At 44.6% G+C, this 22,358-nt stretch overlaps 1 protein-coding gene across 5 annotated transcripts in view; it reads right to left on the bottom strand.

Annotated features, from left to right (window-relative positions):
• Socs2 (suppressor of cytokine signaling 2) overlaps nt 1-22,358 on the bottom strand; it is a 35,839-nt gene that overhangs the window by 4,850 nt on the left and 8,631 nt on the right. For 3 of the 5 annotated variants that reach the window (XM_021659779.2, XM_021659777.2, XM_021659778.2), the window contains exon 4: nt 20,720-20,865. The exons of 1 other annotated variant lie outside the window; for it this stretch is intronic. In XM_021659779.2, coding sequence (XP_021515454.1) covers nt 20,794-20,865 — 72 coding nt within the window. In that variant the 3' untranslated portion in view covers nt 20,720-20,793. Of the gene's footprint in view, nt 1-14,440; nt 18,153-20,719; nt 20,866-22,358 lie in introns of those variants that run through there. One more of the 5 variants, XM_060377941.1, reaches the window with a different exon arrangement.

The following is a 22,358-nucleotide window of genomic DNA, read 5'->3' on the forward strand; positions in this document are numbered from 1 at the left end:
CATCTCTCCAGCCCCTCCAATGACTTTTTTTAAATAAAGCAAATAAGATACTAAGAAGGATAAGTAAATTCTTGATTATGTAACCTGAATCTAATGTAGCAACTAAATTCCTTTCAGGAAACTGGACCAGATCCCATGTAATAACAACATCCTGTTACCAATGTCAAGACGGAATGTGGCAAGGTGGGAAGGAAATGTGTGTGAAACTGAGAGCTGTGCCTTCAGACTGCTGACTAACACCAGTGAGTACCCTGTGAGATTAAACAAGGACCCTTGAGAAAATGCCAGTGCTGACTGACCTTCTCACCACAGGACAGTGTCTTAAGCTGAAGTCTGTTGGGATTCAAATGACTGGATTTCCAGCTATTTTTTGCAAGCGATGATGTCCTAAAAATAGGACACTGTTTACTTTCATAGCTTTGGAGAACAGTTCTGATTCCGTCTTTGACCAAGTAGATTTAGTGGTGGAGAACTAACAGCCTGGTGAGTGACTTGATTCAGACCACATCCCGGACCTCACCTTTGAGAAAAACAGGCCTCTCAGATGTGACCAGCCGGGCCCTTGAGAGGCTCCCTTCAGGAGGAGCCTGTCTTAGGCCCTTCCTATTTCAACCAGATGATCTGGCTGACAACCTGGCTACGAGCTCTATGAACTTCCTGATTCATAGGCCCCTCTCCTCATGACCACCACTGTCCATACCTTGTTAGAGAAGCATGTTCCTAGATCCCAGATTACAAGATTTGGTGGGACCTACATTGTCCTGGGGACTGAGCATTAATGGGGCTTTTTTTTTTTTTTTTTTTTTTTTTTTTTTTTTTTGCCACAGCCAGCCTCCATGGAGGGCAGCCTGAGTAGGCCTAGGCAGCAAGCACTACTTAAACTCCAACCAAACCTCCGCTGAGGGATCTACCAGAGATGCTCATCCCCTGAAATAATACCTCCATGGTCTCTAACAGGCCTATCATGTACCCTGGGACTCGAGTTAGGAATGGAATCATGAGCATGCCCAGTAGACAATCAGGAGTGCCTGTACTTACACAGGATAGGAATCTACTTCCCAGACTTGCTTTTTGGTTGTCTTCATGCCAATAATTTACATAACTCACATGGTTTTACACATTAACAAATGGGGTGTGTGTGTGTGTGCAGGCAGGCACACATGTACATACATGTGCTAACAGTACTGAAGACTGACAATTTTCTTTTTTTCATTTCTTCCTTGTCATACGCCCAAATTTATAAGGTGTTCAGTACGCATCTGAGTCCACAGTCAGTGACGGGGCAGACACGTGCTAATTAGATCAATTAAAAAGTGAGATTTCTAATTTTTAAAGATTTAAATTTTTTAATATATATTTTGAATTTTTGTTGTCAATTTTTAAATTTTCTTTGAAAATTAATAGAAGAAGGAATAGAAGCTAGGAATTTGAAAGTTAATGTGTAAAAATTTACAGTGTATCAAGAATGAGTATCATGTTTCATTTTTAACCCTTCATATATGCAAGACAGCGAATGGAAGCAAAAATTCAAAATTTGGGGGGGGTGGAGAACTTGCAATAAAACTATTCAAATTGTCTCTTTAAATCCAAGACTTATCAGATGAACTCTTAGAACTATTTAAGAGTACCTAGATAAAAACTGATATCCCCAAATTAACAGTGACCTCCTGTACCTGCGGATATCTAAGAAAGGGCATAACGTTTGGTTGGGTTTCCTTGTTTGTGGGAGGCAGGGTTTCCCTGGCTATTCTGGACTCAATTTGTAGACCAGGCTAGCTTCAAACTCACACAGATCCACTTGTCTCTGCCTCCCAAGTGCTGGGATTAAAGGCATGTGCCACCACTTTTAAAAAGTGTCCATTAGTAATAGCAATAAAACTTTGGGGAATTTGAAAACAAAGATAAGAAAAGAACAGATAAGAGGGAGTCAAACTCAACCGACCCACAACCCAGTAAATGAAAAGACACCGAGTTCATAACACGAGAAGATGCAATACTGGCAACACTTTCCAGTAAATATATAGCTGTATTGTAGCTACAACTGACATCTGCATTTTCCCCTGTGATAGCTGACAAGTTAATTCTTAAGTTCATATTAAGGAATTGAGAACCAGAAGTCACCAAGATTACAGAATGACAAAGAAAGGCACTTGACCACACTATTAAAAAAGGCTTATCTTAATGCTACGGACTTTGGCTAACACAACACAGGACAAATGAAGGTCACCTAAGAAGCACATGCCTGTGGGAAAAAAAAAAAAAACGGGATTAGAAAGTGGCAGGGAAAGCGCAAGACTTTTTCAAAGAATCATACCAGGTCAGCCACGTTTTCATCTGGAAAGAGAAGAAAGAAAAAGAAATCCAAATTCTACCACGTTCACAGAGTTATTTGCTAGATAAATTGTAGGACGTCGGGGTAAGGGAATAATGATGTTGCTAAATCTGACAACAGTGGGAATTTAAACATAAGCCACCTCTGTAAAACATGGAGGCTACTGCTGGGGTGAAACTTGGGGGGCAGAGTGCCAAAATGTACAGGGCACATGCAGCTTATATCCATCCATAAAAGTGTTATCATCCTGAATATATAAAGTCCCCCAAAATAATAAGGAAAAAATATCAAGAGAATGAACACAAGCTAGGAGCAATGAATTCTCAGAAAATAAAATTTAGGCAGGTGGTGGTGACACACGTGCCTTTAATCTCTGCCTCTTGGGAGGCAGAGGCAGGTGGCTCTCTAAGTTTGAGGCCAGCCTAGTCTATAAAGTGAGTTCCAGGACAGCCAGGGATACACAGAGAAACCCTGTCTCAAAAAAAAAAAAAAAAAAACCAAAGTAAAATAACAATAATAATAATACCTAAAGGACAAAAAACAAAATAGTAATTCAGATATGCAAATTTTAACAATGATGGGATTTTTTTTTTCCATTTCATTTCATTTCTTTGATGGGGTCTCACTACATAGGCCAGGCTGTCTTGGAACTCACTGTGTAGACAGACAGGCCTCTGATTCATAGAGATCCTTCTGTCCCAGCCTTCTGGGTGATGGGGCTGCAGTCATGAAATCTATCAGCTAGACAATGGTTAAAAATTTATAACTCTAACTGTTGAGAACAAAGGGAATGGAGATTCTGAAACACACTCAGGGTCCGTAAGTCTCTGTCTCTAGGAGAGTGAAGTTGAAGACTATCTGGAAAGTAGAGCAAAAAAAATCTCCTTAGAAGCCCACAGCCATCCTCCTGCTAGATGTCCATGCCAGAAAAAAACCTATCCAGCCCGCAAACATTCAGATAGAAGGTAGAATTATATGCACAAGAAAAGAGATACTTTTAACATCTAATAAGAGCATAAGTACGTAAAGAAACTTAGATATAATCATAGACTGCACTATCTTGAACGATTTTAATATATTTTATCTGAAAGCAATAATATAAATGACTAAATCCCTAAGCACAATGTTGCTAAAGGTAAAGTACAGAGTGATGAGACAATGCTCAGTCCTTTTCTATTGTTTTAATTATTTATTTTTATGTGTGTTGCTGTTCTGTTTTGTTGTGGGTTTTGTTGTTGTTATTTTGCCTGTGTGTCTGTGTGAGGGTGTCAGATCCCCTGGAACGGGAGTTACAGACAGTTGTGAGCTGTTGTGTGGGTGCTGGGAATTGGACCTGGGTCTTCTGGAAGAGCTGCCAGTGCTCTTAACTGCTGAGCTATCGCTTTTATTCAATAGAAGGTATCGTCATCCCCCTGGCTAACCCCATCTATGGAAAACTAAAACTGCCTCCTAACACATCCATTCCAGCCCCTTCCTATTCCATCATTCATACAACTACCACACATCCCACTGCTGCCTTTCATTGGCTTCCCTCTGCAGCCTTAAAAAGATCTCGTCACCTAGCACTGTCAGCTTGGCTCGTTTTAACATCCCCCACCCCGACATTACATCCCTGTGACTCCCCCTCGCACCCTCAACCATCTTGTCTACAGCACTTCATCCAGATTTCCCTCCTTCCTCCTTGCATACTCCAGACTCATTTGTGTTATTGCATCAAGAGGGACTTTTTCTCTTATCACTAAGATTTACTAGTACCTGTTGTGTTTGAAACCTCAATGCCCACTCCTAAAGACACACCTCCTCCAAGAGGGTCGAAGTCTTAATCCTTCTCAAACAGTTCCACCAAACTGGGGACCAAGTATTCAAACACATGAGCCTTTGAGGGCCATTTTCATTAGGCTGCCGCCTTGCACCCTCTGCTCCTTATAGACTGTGACCATATTATAATGCAAAATGTATTTAATCCAACTTCAAAAGTCCCCAGAGTCTTTTAGTCTCAACACTGTTTAAAAGTCCAAAGTCTTTTGAGATTCAGTTCTCTTAATTATAACATCCTATAAAATTAAAAAAAAAATCAAGTTACATACTTCCAACACACAGTGACACAGAGTATGCATTTCCAGAGGAATGGAAGCAGGGTAAGGAACTACTAATCCAAAGCAGGGCAAACTCCAAATTGTAGAACTCCACATTCGATGTTGAAGAGCTTAGTTCTGACCTTTTTAGCTTCGCTACCTGCAAGATCTCTTTCTCCCCTCTCTGCTTAATATCACCTCCTGTGTGCAGCTTCCCTTGGCATCTAGCCTATGGCTCTCGAATCTCCAACATTTGGGGGTCTCAAATGCAATCCAGGCATAGCTTCGTGAAATACCCTGTCAGGACCTCCATGCAGAGAATCCCCTTCTACCTACCTGGCCTCAGCAGCTGTTTGAAGCCATCAAGGAAGATTGTACCACCTATTCCTCGCGTGTCCTTCATGACTCTGAAGCCAGCACTACCTGGGTAACCCTGTCAGCTCTGCTGCCAGTTTGAAAGCTCTAGTGCCCTTGAATCACATTTGCAGCAGGTTCTGTCATTCCTTTCTAGGAGTGAGAAATTCCTGAGGCTGGAAGCTTGGCTGGGTGGAGTCTTGTCCTGAAGTCACCCTTCCTTTATTCCACTGCAGATCCTCTTCTTTGTCTCCTTATCTCTTTCAGCACAAGACCCGGCTGCAACTCCAGGTGTTTTTCTTTTCTTTCTGTCCCACTTACTCTTTTTCAATGTAGACCTCCATCAGAGCAGTTACTATTAACCATGCAACAGAGTCAGTATTAGGCTACCTTGAAAACTCCTCTGCCAGTCAGTCCAATATCTTTTAACTTAGCCTCAGGCAAGGTCTTGGGACAAGGGCAGAAGGCAGCCAACATTCTCTGCCAAAATATTACAAGAAAGGTCTTTAGGCCTGCTGCTAACAGTGTTCCCCTCTGAAACCTGTTAAGCCAAGCCTCTGCTATCTGCATAGCTTCATCACTGTCTTCCAAACTTTTACTAGGATGGCTCATGATGCTCCACCTACAGTGTTCAACTACTTTTCTAGCTCAGGGTCCCAAAATCTTCCTCATTGCTGAAAAAGAAAATCACAGTCAGGCCTGTCAGACCAAAGTCCCCCTCTTCGTACCAACTTCTGCACCAGTTACTTTTTCATTGCTGTGATGAATCTTACAGAAGGAAGGGCTTATTGCTGGCTTATGGTTTCAGAGAGTCCATCACCATCACAGGATGGCACCACCATCGTGGTGGCTGGACCTGGGAGCTGAGAGCTCATCTCGATCCACAAACAGGAAGCAGAGAGGATGAAGCTGGAATAGCTTGAAGCTTTTGAAACCCACTCCCAGGGACCCACCCACCATATTCCCACGGCGAAGAGTGGAACCTGTCACACCGTAAATACACAAATGAGGAGATGTTGGCTTACTTAGATACATTTTGAACTTATAACAATACACTTATCTAGTGTTCGAACACGGCAGTGTAGGCAAAGATGAAAACCTGGACTAGAAGGATTTCTTCTTTTTTTTTTTAATTTATTTACCTGTATTTCATGTGCGTTGGTGTTTTGCACATATGTGAGAGTGTCAGATCTTGAAGTTACAGACAGTTGTGAGCTGCCATGTGGGTGCTGGAATTTGAAACCAGGTCCTCTAGAAGAGCAGTCAGTGCCCTTGACTGCTGAGCCATCTCTCCAGCCCGCATACGGAAAGGATGTCTAATAACTTTTGGGAACGAGGTTGTTTCTAGGCAAGGTCAATCAAGAGGAACAGAGAATGGGCCAGGCATGGTGGCATACACCTTTAATCCCAGCACTTGGAAGCAAAGGCAGGAGGATGTCTCTGAGTTCCAGGCCAACTTTTCTACAAAGTGAGTTCTAAACAAGATAGGGCTACACAAAAGAAAAAAAGAGGGGGCAGGAGGGATGGCTCAGTGGTTAAGAGCACTGTCTGCTTTTCCAGAGGTCCTGAGTTCAGTTCTCAGCAACCACATGGTGGCTCACAACCATCTATAATGCAATCTGATGCCCTCTTCGGGCCTGCAGGTGTACATGCAGATAGAACACCCATCTACATAAAATAAAATTAAAAAAAAAAAAAAAAAAAAAACAAGAAAAAAGAGAAGAGAATAAGACAAAAAGGCCTTCAAATGCATTTGTGAAAGAAACAATAATTTGGGGTGGCCTGCTCTGTTGTATCTTTTTATACCTTCCTGAGAGATCTATAACTATTTAAAGTTAAAAACAAAACAAAACAAACAAACAAAAACTACATCAGCAGGCACAGGGCCTCATGCCTGAAATCCCAGCACTCAGGGAAGCAGAGGCAGGTGGATTTCTGTGAGTTTGAGGCTAGCCTGGTCTGCAAAGCAAGTTCCAGGAAAGCTAAGGGTACACAGAAAAACCCAGCCAAACAAACAAAAAAACACATATATAAATAAATAACATCTATAGTCCACTTAAAATATCACCTCTAGTTCATATAAACAAGGGGGAAAATATAATTTGTGGTGGGCGTTTTTTGAGGAACACTATCTTCCAAGCTTGGCGTGGCTGTTGCCCTCTTGAACTCTCAGTGGCTGTAATTACCCACAGGACACCTGCACATGGCTGAGCCCATTCAAGCTCTGTCATGGAGTGGGGAGGAGTGTGAGCCTCCCTGGGGGTCTACAGCTAACGGTTTTAAGAGTGGTGCAGCCGCCACTGTAAGCTGCCTATGCCAACTGTAAGCAAGCCTTGACACTTCAGTCTGTTGTGGATGTCCTGTCTCTGCTGAAGAGACACTTGCTGGCCTCCCCAATAAAGTTCCTAAGATAGTGGTAGAGGACACAGCACAGAGGCCCACAAACCTACAGTTGCTCTGAATGAGTCAGGTCAGTGAGTGTGTGTGTCAATGTCCTCTCACGATCTTCTCTTAGGCCTCCCTACTTAGTTACTAGGGCTGCACGGCCTTGAGAGTCTAGATTAAATCTGATCCTAACATCAGATAGCTTGGTTCCAGATTCCAGCTCTGACACAGTAAGGAGATGGCTTTTTGCTCCACCTTCCTTTGGACCCCAGTGGCTTTATCTGCAAAATGGTCACAATGCAAGCCCAAGGCAGAAACGGTGTTGTGGGGATTAAATCCAATAGTTTAGGGAAGGCACTTGCCATAAACATTGGCAGATAAAAGTCTCTCCCCGCCCCCACCCTACCTCCGACAAAAAATGCAAGCTGGAGAGTGGCTCAGTGGTTAAGAGCACTGGCTGCAATTCCAGACGACCTGGGTTCAATTCCCAGCACCCACATGGCAACCGTCTATAACCCCAGTCCCTCCACCGTTCTATTCTAACCACAGACACCAGACACAAGGCACAGACAAAACACCCTCTCACATAAAATGTTAAATTGAAGAAACAGCCCCAAATCAAGTAGATATCAGGTAGACAAATGTTATCATTTGTCCTGAGGCCCCTCCTATGCATGTTTCTGGCCAACTATGTAACTAAGGTGTTACTGCTGGGTTTGAGAAGTATACTAAATCTTAAGAGGAGGACAGGGTAAGCATAGAATTGGGTGTAGAGAACAAACCCAGGAACATCCCTACAATTGCCTATGGCCTCTGCTTCTGCGCTAGTGAAAGAGCACACACATGCACGCGCGCACACACACACACACAAGTGCCAATGCAGAAAGATAACAAGAGCAAAAGGATTGTCTGGTTGTGTAGGCTTTCAGACTGCAAAGAGGTGTAACCCCAGTGAAAAGGCTGAACAAAAGTAGATTGGAGGCCGGAGAACAGGATCAATGGTTAAGAGCAACTGCTGTGGGCACGGTGGCACACACCTTTAATCCTAGCACTCAAGAGGCAGACGCAGGAGGATCTCTGAGTTCGAGGCCAGCCTGGTTTACAGAGTGAGTTCCAAGACAGCCAGGACTATATGGAGAAACCCTGTCTCTAAAAACCAAACAAAAAGCAGCACCTGCTGTTCTGCCAGAGGACCCAAGTTCAGCTCCCAGCACCCAGGTCAGGAGCTCACAGTCACCTCTAGAGAATCTGATGTCTTTTGGCTGCCCCTGATTTGCACACACGTAAATAAATAAAAATAAAGATAACTTTTTAAAAAAAGGTTGTAGACACCAGGTCTGGGGATACAGCTCAGTACTAGGAATGCAAGCATGAGGATCCAAGTTCAATCCCCAGAATGCAGGTGAAAGCACAGCCATAATGATGTGACTGTAATCCCAGTGCTGGGGAGAGAGGGACAGGCAGGCTTCATTGACCAGCCAGCCTGGTCTAATCAAAGACCCTCGGGTCCGAGAAATACCTTGTCTCAAACCCCCCCAAAACAAACAAACAAACAAAAAAAAAAAAAAAAAAACAGCAGACAATACCTGAGGAAGAATAGCCAAGGCTGACTTCCTAGCCCCTGCATGCACAAACACTGGCAGACACACTCTCTCACATACAGAAACGCCCAGAACTCAAGGGATGAAGTTACTGGATAGGAGGAAAAGGAAGAAGAGGAAGGGGGAGCAAGAAAGAAAGGGTATGGGGGAAGAGGAGAAGGAGAGGGAAGGAGAAAGTAGATTCTATTAGATTAAGTCCAAACCCGCTGAGAGAAAGACTAGAGGATGTGGGGGATTTTTTGTTTCAGAGCTTTCTTTTCTTTTAAAGCATTTCTGGTCATGAACCAATCCCATTTCAAACAAGTGAAAGCAGCCTTAATCGGGGGAGGGGGGCGGGCTCCACTTTCAGTTGGCAGAAGAGAAGCATTCCAGCAGAAGGGCACACACAGGCAGGAAAAGTGAGCCTCCTCGGCTCATGCCTGTCAAGGTGCACTGAGCTGACAGGAGCCCATTTCAGATCTGGACGCTGGACCACAAAGAAGGGTAGAAAGAACGGAGCGTCCCTCTCAGGATACAGGGGCAGGGTCGGCACCGTCTCCAGAACACACCGTCGGGTTTCTAAAGAGGACGAGGGGAAAGCAAAACAACCCGCGTTTAAAAGGCAGCTCACACAGTTAGCTGGAATCTGTGAAGCATCCCCAAAGTTGCCTATTGGCTCAGAATCAGTAAAATAAATGACTACTGGAAAAAAAGAGAGGGCTGTACATATTTTGTTTTCAGTAATGAGTGAGATTCCAGAGGCGAAGCCACCCCGCGTCAGAGCGCTAACAGGCGATTCATACCACAGAGAGGGCTTGTTTCATTTTGACAAGACCTTAAGAACCCCAGTAAATCTAAGGGTAATACCGTTGCATATTTTCAAAACTAATAAAGCTGAGGCAGTAAAAGAAGTCTCAATAAATCTTTACTTTCAGAATACTGCTGAAAAGACTTGGGACCCCATGTTTCTGGCCGGATTATTCAATTTGACATTTGAAGAAAAATGTAGTAAAACTTGCTTCAATGACTGGTTATATAACCACAGAATCCTTTTTTTTTTTTTATTCTTACTTGAGACGCAAAGATAAATGGCATAGGAGTTCAAGCTTTCCCCTTAACCACCAGCGTTCCGAAGCTAATCCGTGACATCCTTTTCTAGTAACCAGGTGACCGTGGGTTCTCATTATCAAGTGCTAGAACAACACAATTCTCAAGCAAATCAACTGGCTTCATGTTAAACCACCAAGGGAACACGAAGGATTGACTGAACCTAAAGAAATAAAAATAACAGAGGGGCTGGAATACTTCTTAGGCAAAGGAGAAATCCTGTTAAGAACCCTGGCCACGTGCTAACTAAAGGACACTTTGGAAAAAGAGTATATTCTAAAGTAGTGGTTCTCAACCTGTGGGTCGTCACCCCTTTGGGGGGAACAAATGACACTTTCACAGGGGTCCCATATCACATATCCTGCACATCAGATATTTACATTATGATTCAGAACTAACGAAATTATAGTTACGAAGTAGCAAGAAAAATAATTTCATGGTTGGGGGTAACCACAACATGAGGAAGTATACTAAAGGGTCAAAGCATTAGGAAGGCTGAAAACCACTGGACTAAAGTCTTTATGGACATTAAAAAATAAAATAAAAAAATTAAAAGAGGTGGTAGAAGTTGTAATAATGAAAACATCCTTGTTTCACTTTTCAACTTTTCAACAGAATATTGAAAAGAGCCATGAAAATGAAAGTGCTGTAGGCTTGAAGGGCAGCTATAGTCAAAGCAAGAAAGGAAGACTCAGGGTTAAAGCTAAGTGGCCTGTCTCCACTTCCTAGCTTGACCTCATCTGCCCCACCCCACCAGCGTTAAACACTACATTGACTTGAATTCATTATTACCGTAATTCATGTGCTAAAAAAAAAATAAATAAACAAACGTCTGGTGTGAACACAGCAAAGGTCCTGACACTTAGAAACCAGTTTGTTTCCCCCTTGTTTCAGAAACAATTTCTGTCTCGATTTCTAAAGCAGCTAAGGCCCCAGCTGCTTCCCGGCAGTGGAAAGGAACAGCCATTTAAGGACATCATGGGACAGTTCATTTCACCCTCGCTCTTCCAGTGTGCTTGTCCTGTGTTATAGGACATTGCTTTGAAATCAAAGGTTTTTTTTTCCAGACAGTTGCCTATGCCCTGTTGATACGGCTCCTTTATCTTAAAGTATAAATCTGAGTGATGGGTGGAGGCGCCTGAGAGCCACAGATTCAGAGCTAGAATGGCAAGTTTATTCTCACTTTATTTGGTTTGGTTTGAGCTTAGTTGTTGTTTGTTTTCCTCTTGGCTGACACCCAGAGCCCCTGTCCCAATGTGACTGTGTCTTGGTTGAATGTGAGTTTTGAGGGTGAGGGAGTTTGGTTTGAAACAGCCTTTTTTTTTTTCCCCTCAATCAAGTGAGTAGTTTGGGAAATAAAACAACTGTCAACATTCTGTACTCCACCCACACACACACACAAAGTTGACTATAATCTAGAAGACGACTGAGGGTACTACTGGGATCATTTATAAGGCAATTTAGTAGCAGCTCGAATCTCCAGTTCTAAAACTTGACTTACACGCTGGAATCTGGTTGCCTCTGCAATGTTTCTACCTATAAAACTCAAGTGAGGAGCAAAGCAAAGGGTTTTCGCACAGGTGGGATGCTCTAAGCCTCTAAATTCATGAGGAGGCCAAACATCCCTTTGGGGGCAAGATCTAGAGATAGCGTTCGGCAACTGGAGTGACAACCTTGGGCAAAGCTAACCCCCCTGCTGGATCACCTTTCAGTGGCAGGAAATTAATTTTGTGGTTCCTAGAGCTTGTCTCCCATCTGGTAGCGGGAGGCTGGTGTGGAGAGGCGGGGGAGGAGAAACTGTCGCTAGGGTTGTCTTTGGTCGGCGTTTTTGAACTGAACTAATTGGACACTCTCACACACGAAGCAATGCTACCCTAGAGCTCCTCCAAGCAGCCAGTTTGCTGGTACACAGGCGGCTGCCCTGGATGTCCCTGATGCCCCTGGAGAGTGGGTTGAGTTTGTTGAGGCTGGCTTCTTGCTCTCGAAAGGCCCTGGCAGAGCACTGAGACTCCGGAGAGCTCTGCTTGGGACTAGGGATTTAACATTAAAGACATTTAATTAAGCAACTAAATGCAAGAGTATTTGCTCTCAATACCAAATGTGTCATTTAAATAAATAGTAACAGACTTTTTTTTTTAAGCCTCATAAGTGCCGGAGATATGAAAGATGGTAACTTACTTGAGTCTGAAATACCAGTTCTAGGAGGTTTTGAAAACCTTTTAACATGCACCCCCCCCAGGTACCTCTTTACCCCAAAAGTCCCACAGGCGGGGATTTACTCCATGTATATATATGTATACTCCGGTAAGCACACAGGGCGGTCCTGAGCTCAGAGGCTTTGAGACACTGTTGTTTGTGAGGGCGGAAAGTGGAAGACATCTTAACTGTCTTCTGCTGTCAGCAACAGTGCCTTCATGGGCTGCAATGTGTCGCAGCTGCCGCTGAGAAGGATGACGAAGCGCTTGAAGCTACCTAAGAACATGAAAAGGTATCCAGACCCCAAATATCAAACCTAAGAAGCAAATTACAGAGCAGAATGTATGCATGGTACGGCTGGCCCACGCTTTTAAAAACTGGTTAAAAATAGATGCTCCTATGGCATTTGAACTTTTGGAAGCTTTTTTTTTTTTTTTTAAATATATTACAGTACCCTGGAGAACTTGGGTGTGGAAGGCGGTGGGTAATTCAGTTTCCCTGCTGTAGTGCCCTGATGAACTAGCTAGATTTTTTTAGCCGAGTTTGCTGCTTTCAGAACAATTGAGAAAGTAGTTAATAAACGTTTCTGTTTACCCTGGGCTAACAGGAGCCAGGCGGGCTCTGTTAGGAGACAGTGGCAGCCACGTTCCCGGACAGAACACCTTCGGTAAGAGGATAACTGGAGCTAGGGAAAGGCGTTAACCCATTCTCTGTAGAGGAAAACGCCGAAGTCAGCGGTGTGCGCTCAGTGCCATGCGCGCTTGGTGACGTCTCTCTGTAGCTGTGGCCTTACTTACATAAGCTCCCTCTGCCACCCCCACCCCCTCCCCCGAGAGACCCGCGGGGTGCCGGGGCCACAGCAGGAGCTGCCACGCTGCAGACCCGCTGGGCTCCGCACTGCACTCCCGGATGGCAGCAGCAGACAAAGAACGCGGCTGCGTCACCGGTGGCACCTCGGCCCGTGCCTGTCTTCCCCCAGGGGTGAGCCCAGGACAGCGTCAGCCCCCGCACAAAGAATGGGAGCCGTAGAGATGCCCCCTCTGGAGGCCACACACACCTTTCTCCCTGCTGCTGTCTCGATCCTTCCCCCTTATCCAGTTCCTCGAAATAACTAACGCCGGCCTGGTCCTCCGTTCTGTGTTTGGAAATCAAGGTCGTGTTGCTTCCAAGCTCTAGCAGAGCCGGTTTGTTTTGTAGCTGCTTTTAACAGACCGAGTTTTCTCTCCCCAGGCGTCATTAACCTATTAACTAAATGCCAAGTCTTTCAGAAGATCTGTACCTTTTTTTTTAAACTTCTTCCAAATCTAAAATATTTCCTCCCCCCTCCCAAACTGAAGCATATCTCACGAAGCTGCCTTTTTTGTTGTTGTTGTTTTCATTCGTCATTTTTTGTTCCAAGAGTATTCTGAGGCTTAAGTGCACTGCCAACAAGTAGAGACTTGTTATCCATCCGCCGGAGTTAGGAAGAAGCCAAGGAGTTTAAAGAAAGTAACTCCTGTATCACCAGGTACTTCTCTCCTTTCTTAACTCGCTCTTCAAACGCTTATGATACAAACGAAGAAAAAGCCTGGGATCTGCCTGCCTGGATGCCTGGACTGGGAGGCTGATTTTTCAATAGCCCGTTTCTCCCAAACCCAGCTCTCCTTGCCAAAAAAAAAAAAAAAAAAGAGTAGCAGAGAGGAGCAGTCAGACCCTTCAAGACTAACTAAGGCGAGTGGCCTCTGCCAGACTGAGAAACGTTATTAGGAAACAGAGAGGAAAAGGTGCCTGTTTTTCTAAGTTGTGGGACTAATCTGGTGGCGGTAGCTGAAGCTGTTATTTTCCTTATTGGAAAACGTCCAAATACTCAAGTTATTTTTCGAAGAAAGGCCGTCTAAACAACCCAGGACTTTGTCAACCTTTCAGCTCCGGCACTCACAGGAAGTGCTATGAACAGCCCTCAAGACTGAAGTTCCTTTATTTTTTCAGCCACTTGAGGAAAAAGTTTTGCCACAGCGCTCTAATGACACGAAGTCCTACAAATCAGCTTGGAAACGTCTAAATGTGTTTCGCCTAGAAAAAAGTGCCAGACATCGATTTTATCTGGCAGCCATCAAAATAGATCAGACCGCAAAGCTATACATTCCTGGACCTCCCAGGAAGCATGGCAAGGAACCGTAGGCAAACGGACCCAGGATCCCGCTGCTGTTGTATCCGCAGTCTACAGCCCAGGCAGCCGTGCTGACACGACCCACTGCTACCCAGAGCTCGCCACAGCAAACACAAACCAAACCCAAGTCAAAAAAAAAAAAAAAAAAAAAAAAAAGGAAAGAGAAATGGATGGGGCATTTCTAACCCACCTTCTCTATTTCTGGTTTGAGATTACATTAAACACATTCTTTAATTCGTTGCACAGAAAACAACACAGAAACTTGTGTAAATGTGGTTTTTATTTGCAACTGCAGCTTCTGAAACTGATGTTGAGAATTGATAAATGATACAGTGACCTTAAAACGAGAACCATCTTTGAGAGGGAGGAGGACTGCATGGGAGGACCTGAGGGGAGGGGTAGCAAGCAGAAGATGATGTAATTATATTATAATCTCTAAAAGGAAAAGAAATGTTTTTAAAACACAAAGAACGTTACCCCCACCAGACGCTTGAGGGGCACGGGGAGGTTCTTCTGGGCATCCCTGACCTGTCCATAAACTCACTGTCTCCGCCGCCTTCCACAAACCCTGCCCGTGAGAGTGCGGGTGTCTGGGAAGCACCGGGAAAGCCATAGGGCCTTCTCAGGAAAACGTACTGAAGTCACACACACACAACAGATGAGCGAATGGGATCAAAATGTAAACGTGAAACCTTTTTGTAAGTTGTGACACGATGATGATACACGGGCTTCTTGTTGACTCCTTAAATAACAGGATAACTGCGGTAGTTCTAATATCCATATTAAATTCGGTTTGTCTTTTTAAAGTATGAAAGGTATTTTGCGGTGTAAGCGATAACCATGATCCCATTTCAAAATCCCAGGTTTCCATGGGTAATAATCTCACAAGGGCTGCGAATTCCACCTCAGCTGTTGCTAGGCTCGCATTTGAAGGACGGCTGCTTCTCCTTTAGAAGATCCTGACGGTGGGCGTGTAAACTGTTTTTCTAGTCAAGCTCAGGACCCCAAGCAGTCTAGCTTTGGGTCCCTTGCGAATCCACTTATGGGGCTGAAGGCCTTGGATCCCATGCTTGAGGCTCTCACTCTGTACTCAAAAGGCCTTCACTGTTTTCATTTCCCCAGTAAACATTTAACAATCCTGAAAGGCGGGCAGAGCCCTTCCTGCTTATCTGTCCTCCAGTCTGTCAGGCAGGCCACCTCATCTTCTAAGTCTCAGGCCGGAAGTTGCCTCCTCCCGGAAGTCTTCCTTGATTTCCTCAAACAAATCTAGGCATTCCCTCCTAGGGTGCACTGCTCTTCTAATCTACAAGTATCTTTGTGTATCAGAGGAGGGTTGGCTCCAGGACCTTGTTCAAGATGCCCCAAACCTCAGATGTACACACCCCTATGCAAATGACAGAGCATTTGCATATAACTCAAGGACAGGCTTTGAATCATCTCTGGATCACTTAGGTTGGCACACACTTATATCAAACAGCTGTTACATTGTCCAGGAGACAATGACAAGGAAACCACCCGTGCACCTGTTTCCTGGGTTTGTCTTGTTTTGGGGTTGGCTGTTGTCACGGTGGGGCTAGGAATTGAACCAGGGCCTTGCTCAAGGTAGACAAGTAAATATTCTGCTACAGTTTTATTATTACCTATTTAGTTACTTAATTATTTTCAACAGAGGGTCTCACTATGTAACCCTTACTGGCCTGGGACTTGTTATGTAGATTGACCTTGCGGGGATCTGCCTTCCCCTGTGTCCTGAGTGCTGGGACTGAAGGCATGAACCACCCCCTGCTGCTCTAAGTCTTAAACAGCTTCTCTTCTGGTATGCTGTTATAATTATTCTCTTTTATTATTAGCTGTTGTCAGTTTTATACTGTGTCTATTCATAAGTGAGATCTTCCTATAGGGGTGTGTGTGTGTGTGTGTGTGTGTGTGTGTGTGTGTATGTATGAAACACAGCCCGTACCATCCCTGACTTCAAACATCTGCGGGAGCAGTGGTTCTCAGCCTATGGCTCTCAAACCCTGGGCTTGAACAACCCTTCCACAGTGCTTGCCTCTCAGGTATCCTGCATATCAGACATTCACGTTATGATTCGTAACAGAAGTGAAATCACAGTGTTGAAACAGCCCCGAGATAATTGTGCGGTTGGGGTCACCACAGCATGAGGACCAGCAGGGTCACAGCGTTAGGAAGGCTGAGATCCGCTGCCCTGGAGTCTTGAAGCTCACCCCTCAAAGAGGGGGGCAGGCCCCTATCCTGTAATTTTGGTATTGTGATTTGCTTAAGAACAGACAGTGCTCTTTTAACTTTCCCAGGGCCCTGTCTCACGTGTGATCCAGTAGATGTTTAGTAAATATTTGTGGGCTGACTGTGTGAAGATGGATGAAATAACTAAATAAAACAAACAAAAGAGATAAAAGTGAAGAGGGAGAAGCCAATAGTGCAAATGTTTCCAGTCCAGGTTAGTACCGAAAAACTGACGTGCAGCATTAAAGAAAACCTGAATTCTGTCCGGAAAGCTTTAAAGTAAGTGCATCTCCATGCACTCACTTACATGGATCTTGTGAGACCCAGAAATACAAGAATTCAGCTTAGGATGGCTGTCTGTTGAGACATAGCATGTTATTCTGATTATACAGCTTTCTGTAGAAAAAGACCCAAACTACTTGTACTCCAAAATAGAGTATAGAATTTAGTTGTTGGAAATTAGACTACAGTCCTCACAAGAGCAACTTAAGATCAGTGATTAGTTATCAATTCAGCATATAAAAGTTCATTTCATTTGTAATGTGCCTAAGGAAGCTTCATGTTCGGCTGAAAATTGATTAAAAAATAAAAAGTTGGGCATGGTAAAGGATGTCTATAACCCCGGCACTGGGGAGGTAAAGACAGGAAGATCCGGAGTTCAAGGCCAGCCTCAGCTATGGAGCAAGTTCAAGGTCAGCCTGTGCCACATGATATGATATCTAAAAAGAAAGAAAACTTGTAAGAAACAAGACATTACTGAAGAGCTCAGTTCTTCATAATGCATGGCTCAACCTTAAGGCTCCGGACCTTTCCCTTTTGCTCACAGATGACTCAGAAAAGAAGGGAGCTTCCACTACTTGCAAAGACTCTGAAAGGCCAAAGGGAAGTTAGGGACACAACTCAAGAATCCATATGTGTCCTGCAAAGCTCCAGGGCCAATTTAAGCTATGTGGGAGAGAAAAGAAGGGCATCCAGTACGTGGCATGGTATCTGAGGTGGTTAAGACCATTCATTCACCAAGCATTTCTTTTCTCCTTGGAGACAGGGGAGGGTTACACTGCCTGCCCTCTTAGGGGGAGAGGGGCCATTTGATGCATCCCAGCCCATGTGCTAAGAGTAGTTGAGGTATTGGTAAGTGTGAATGTGGTAGATGTTTTGGGTTTTCCTCTCCCATCGGCTCAGCATTCCAGAATCATCCAAGGACGGCTGCATCATCAGACTAGTGACTAAGAAGCGCCTTGCTGTTGGCCTGTCAGACTCGGACTCAGGACTCCCCGTGATTTTTAAGATATAAACCTCTGCCGTTTTGAGCCATCAAGCGTCTTGGGCTGTCTGCTTTGCAGCAGTACCCAGCCTAGTATGGTGGATGCACAGTGGTAGTTTGTATGAGAATGGCCCCCACAGACACATATATTTGCATGCTTGGTCCCCAGTTAGCCTGTTGGGAAGAACTGGGTGGTATGGCCTTGTTGGAGGGACTGTGTGGTCAGGAGTGGGCTTTGAGGTGTCCCCACCTCTCCCCTCTGCCTGTGGATCAGGAGATAAAGCCCTCAGTTCCAGGGCCAAGCCTGCCTGCCTGTGTGCTCCCCACTCTGATGGTGATGGACCAAACCTCTGAACCTGTAAGCCAGTCTCCAATTAATGCTTTCCTTTAGGAGAGTTGCCTTGGTCATGGTGTCTCTTCACAGCGCTGGGACAGTGACTGAGACAGCATCCTTCACAGAATTTACCTTCAAAGGAAACAAAGGGATGACCAGAAAGAGATGATGGGATATGGTGACACTGGCTAGAAAGGAAAAGAATGCGGGGATGGGGGAGCCATAAATTTAGATAAAAGAGTCTTCCAGGGTCCATGCTTGGGATTTGAGCAGATTCTGTAAAGTACTAATAATACTGTATTTAGACATCTGGTAGAATCACGACCTTTTAAAATTTAACTGCATGCTAAGTCTTAACTCCATCTCTCTGTCATACAGTGTCGAGCAAAGGCAGAGTAAGCTCACTAAGCAAACAGGAAGAGTGAATAAAGTTCTAGATTTTTTTTTTCTTTTGAGTCAGACAGTTTTGAACTCAGATCCAGGCTCTCTGTTTTGATAATCTAACCTCACTAAACTTCAGCCTCCTTGTCTCTGAGGTCAGCTCAGCAGTTTGTTGTGTGGCCTTGGAGAGGTCATGTGTGGTGAGCAGCAGGGGCGATGCCTGGTGTCACTAAACCGTTCCGTGACCCACTCAACACAGCTTCACCCCGGGTTCCGTGGCAGCTCTCAGCTCCTGCCAGGCTCAGTGATCTCATGCCCACACACCTCCATCCTCTCCGTGACACATGACCTGAGCGTGGGTGAGTTATGAAGAAATGAGGGGAGGCCACAAAGAAAGCCAAACTTACAACTCCCTCTCTCCGTGACTAATATCCTGCTACAAGGCTTTTCATGAAAAAAGCCCAGAAGTTCTACCACCTTTCAGTCCCATCATATTGGCAAGTAAATCCCAACCCGACTCTTGCTGGGAACAAAGAGTATCTAAGCCACGGCAGTCGTCAAGGGCAGATGTGAATACCCTGCTTTAAGACAGATCCAGGAGGAATCATGCACGATGATGGATACCCACAGTCCCAGCTACGCAGGAGGCCGCGGCCAAAGCTTCTATTGATCAAGCCCAAGAGTAGGTCAAATACAAAAATGGCTAGGGGCTCGAGAGATGGCTGGGTGGCGGAGAACACTTGCTGCTCTCTTTGCAGAGGACCAGGGGCCAGAGTTTGGTTCCCAGCGCCCATATCCAGTGATCCACAATCACTTGTAACTCCAGGCCCAAGCAATCTGAAGCCTTTTCTTCTGGCCCCACACACGTGCCCATAAAGTCACACACACACACACACACACACACACGCACACACTCTCTCTCTCTCTCTCTCTCTCTCTCTCTCATATACATATACACACAAATAAGAAAACAAAAAAAAAAAAGATGGTTTGATAAGAGCATGAGGACTCATGTTCAAAGCTGTTTTCTGTGTGGAGACTGGGGACGTGGCTCTATGGTAAAACACTTGCTTAGTATGAACAAAGGGTTGGAGAGGAAGAAAACAAATTGTTTTAGTCTTTACACAACAGTCTAAAGACTCTCCTTCACACCTAGAGTAGGAAGGTAGTGGTATTTTGTAACAAATTGTAACTTCTGGAACAATTTGTAACTTTCATAACAAATTGCTTGACAAGTGAATACAGAGCTCAATGACCACTAATCAAAAGTTAGAGTAATCAATATTCGGAGAAATTATCCTTTGCCCACATTTTCCCAAAAGGCCAGAGAGCAACAAAGGCAGTCCTGCTGGGAGCTCCCTGGTGATGGAAACTCATCCCAACGGTTGTCAGGTTAATGGCAGGTATACATCAGAACCTCCTCCACCACAACCAAGATCTAAAACGCCAAGTCTAAACTCTGAATACAGGCCAGGGCTCAAAGAACCACTGCTCAGAGAAAAACATAAAATTCTCCTCACCACATGAAAAACAGGGTCTACTGACTCCAACAAAGACAAAAAAAATAAAAAAAGTAAAGACAGGAAGGATGTTCATTCACCCCAACTCCAAACCCTACAGATAACACTGAACTGATAAGGGAAAGATGCTGAATCTGAATGTCCCTGATCTACTGGTAAAAGACAACCTTCCCCAATGTAAAAGTGGAGCACGGCTTTAGTAAAATAATTCCCACTTCTAGGAAAGTTGGTAGGGTACTTGCCTGCAGGTAAGAAGTCCTGGCTTCTCTCCCCAGCGCTGCGTTAACCAGGCTTGCTGGCACACACCTGGGACCCAAGCAACCGACCAGTGCAGGCAGGAGGAGCAGTTCGGTACACCCTTAGTTATACAGAAAGTTTGAGCCTAGGACACCTAAGATCCTGTCTCAGAAGAATTTTTTTCCTCTTAAAATTGCTCATGCCTACCACACTTTAAGAAATAGGATTGGAATAAAGGAAGCTAGAAATAAGTTGGCCATAGACTTGTGAGAGCTAACAAGGTACCTAATGACAGACGGACTCGGGAGAGCCCCTCATCATGCCAGTGAGGCGTCATCCCTTTACTTTTTCCAGTTGCTTTTCAATACCCTTAAATAAGAAGGGCCAAAAGAATAAGAAGCTGTTTCTCAGTGAATGAGAATGAATGGAGAGGAAGCAGAAACTTGAAAACTACTTACTGGCCAGTTTCATGGGTTTACCTTATCCCCCTTTCTCCACTCTTTATTACCATAGAACAGGTAAGTAAATAAAGAATGCAAAACACAAACACAGCTTCTGACCAAATCCAGAATTAACACCTGCTACTTAGAGATACAGAGAAAAGACGCCGTGCTGGAAGCCAACCGGAGCACAGTTCATCCAGGTAGCAAAGTCACATCGGGAAAACAGCTTCCCTGGGCAGAAATGACATGGAGAGGAGGGTTTTCCTGAAAGATGAACAAAGATCACAGCGACACAAGATCAGAATCTAAACAGGAAAAAGGGCTGCCGAAAGAACAGAAAGGGAAAACCATTTGGCAAAAAGGCTATCTTTTTATCTTAACATGACTGGAAACTGGGACAGTCTAGGAAAGTCTATGAAGTCCTCTGATGCGTTCGTTAGCCAGCAAATGTCTCATTTCTCCGGTGCAAAGGGGCTCCCTGAGAGGGACTCACGCCTAGACAGAAGAGGGAGGCAGCTGGCATTGTTTTCTTAGCTCTCACCAAGACTCTTGGCTTGGCCTGGCCTTCCCTCTGTTCCTCGCTGGGACAAGGCCACAGAAGCGCTGTAATCCATCACAAACTGGGCTCCTGCTCTAGGGCAACCCTGTTTTCTCTAAGTGAAGAATGGAGTTCAAAGTGAGAGTTGTCTATAAAAGCGGTTTTATTTTTATGGCTCAGTAAATGTTTATTGAAGCGAGTCCCCTTGCAGGTCCGACCTCCCTTGTGGACCTTGTGGTGCTGGGGAAGGGGTAGGAAGACATCGCACGTCTGCTTTTAGCTGACCTACTAGCCAAGCATTTGAGATGACAGGGACACGGTTAGGGGCTGATGCTAGCAACAGCTGTCACTTAGGTTCAGTGTGAGGTTAGATGACTTAGACTGAAGCCACCAAGAGGAAAAACTGGAGAAAATCTTAAAAGGTGGGTGAAGAAGAGAAGACGCAAACCGAAGCTAGAAGGATCGCTCTAGGCAATAAACCTTTCTTCCTTCCCAACATAGCACAAGCTCGTGGAAAAGGAGCCTCTGATTCTTTAAGTAAACAAGTAAAAGGAAAAAAAAAAGTGTGTTGTGTGGTGTCACAGACTGGCTTTGATTTTAAATCCTGGAGGGAGCTAAAGAGAAACGGAGACAGATTTAACCCTAAGGACCCTAAATCTGTCATTACTTAATTCAAGTAGACTGCTGCTTCCCGCCTTCACGTCCCATAATACAGCCACCAAGTATTTATCTAATAGGCTAAAAGGACGGCATTGTGATAAGAAAACGAGACAGTCAGGTTAACTGTCCAAGAGGGGTCAAAAGCCAAAAGAGTCTATCTACTGGTGGACCCTGAAGTGTGGACAGTCGCCTGGGCATGTGTGGGTTACATCTGGCAGAGGTATCATGAGATTACCAGACAGCAAGGATGTGGCTGTAAAGCAGCAGACAGATTAGAAGCATCGAGATGGACTCGCAGAACACTTGCCAAGCATGCTTGAGGAAAGCCCTATGTTCATTCTCCAAAACAAAAAAAAACAAAACAACAAAAAAAAGACAGAGGAATGCAAATTAATGCAGAACTCTACAGTGGATCAAGACATGCTGAAACCAAGCAGAGGAGCTAATCCTTGAGCACGGGGCTGAAGGAGCCAAGAACTGAAAGCAATCCCGACTGCGATGTTATTCCAAAGCCTGATGTTGCATGTCAGAGGGAGAACATTACGTTAACTGCAGCAAA

The sequence above is a fragment of the Meriones unguiculatus genome, chromosome 2 (assembly GCF_030254825.1).
Source record: "Meriones unguiculatus strain TT.TT164.6M chromosome 2, Bangor_MerUng_6.1, whole genome shotgun sequence".
NCBI classification, from domain to species: Eukaryota; Metazoa; Chordata; class Mammalia; order Rodentia; family Muridae; genus Meriones; species Meriones unguiculatus.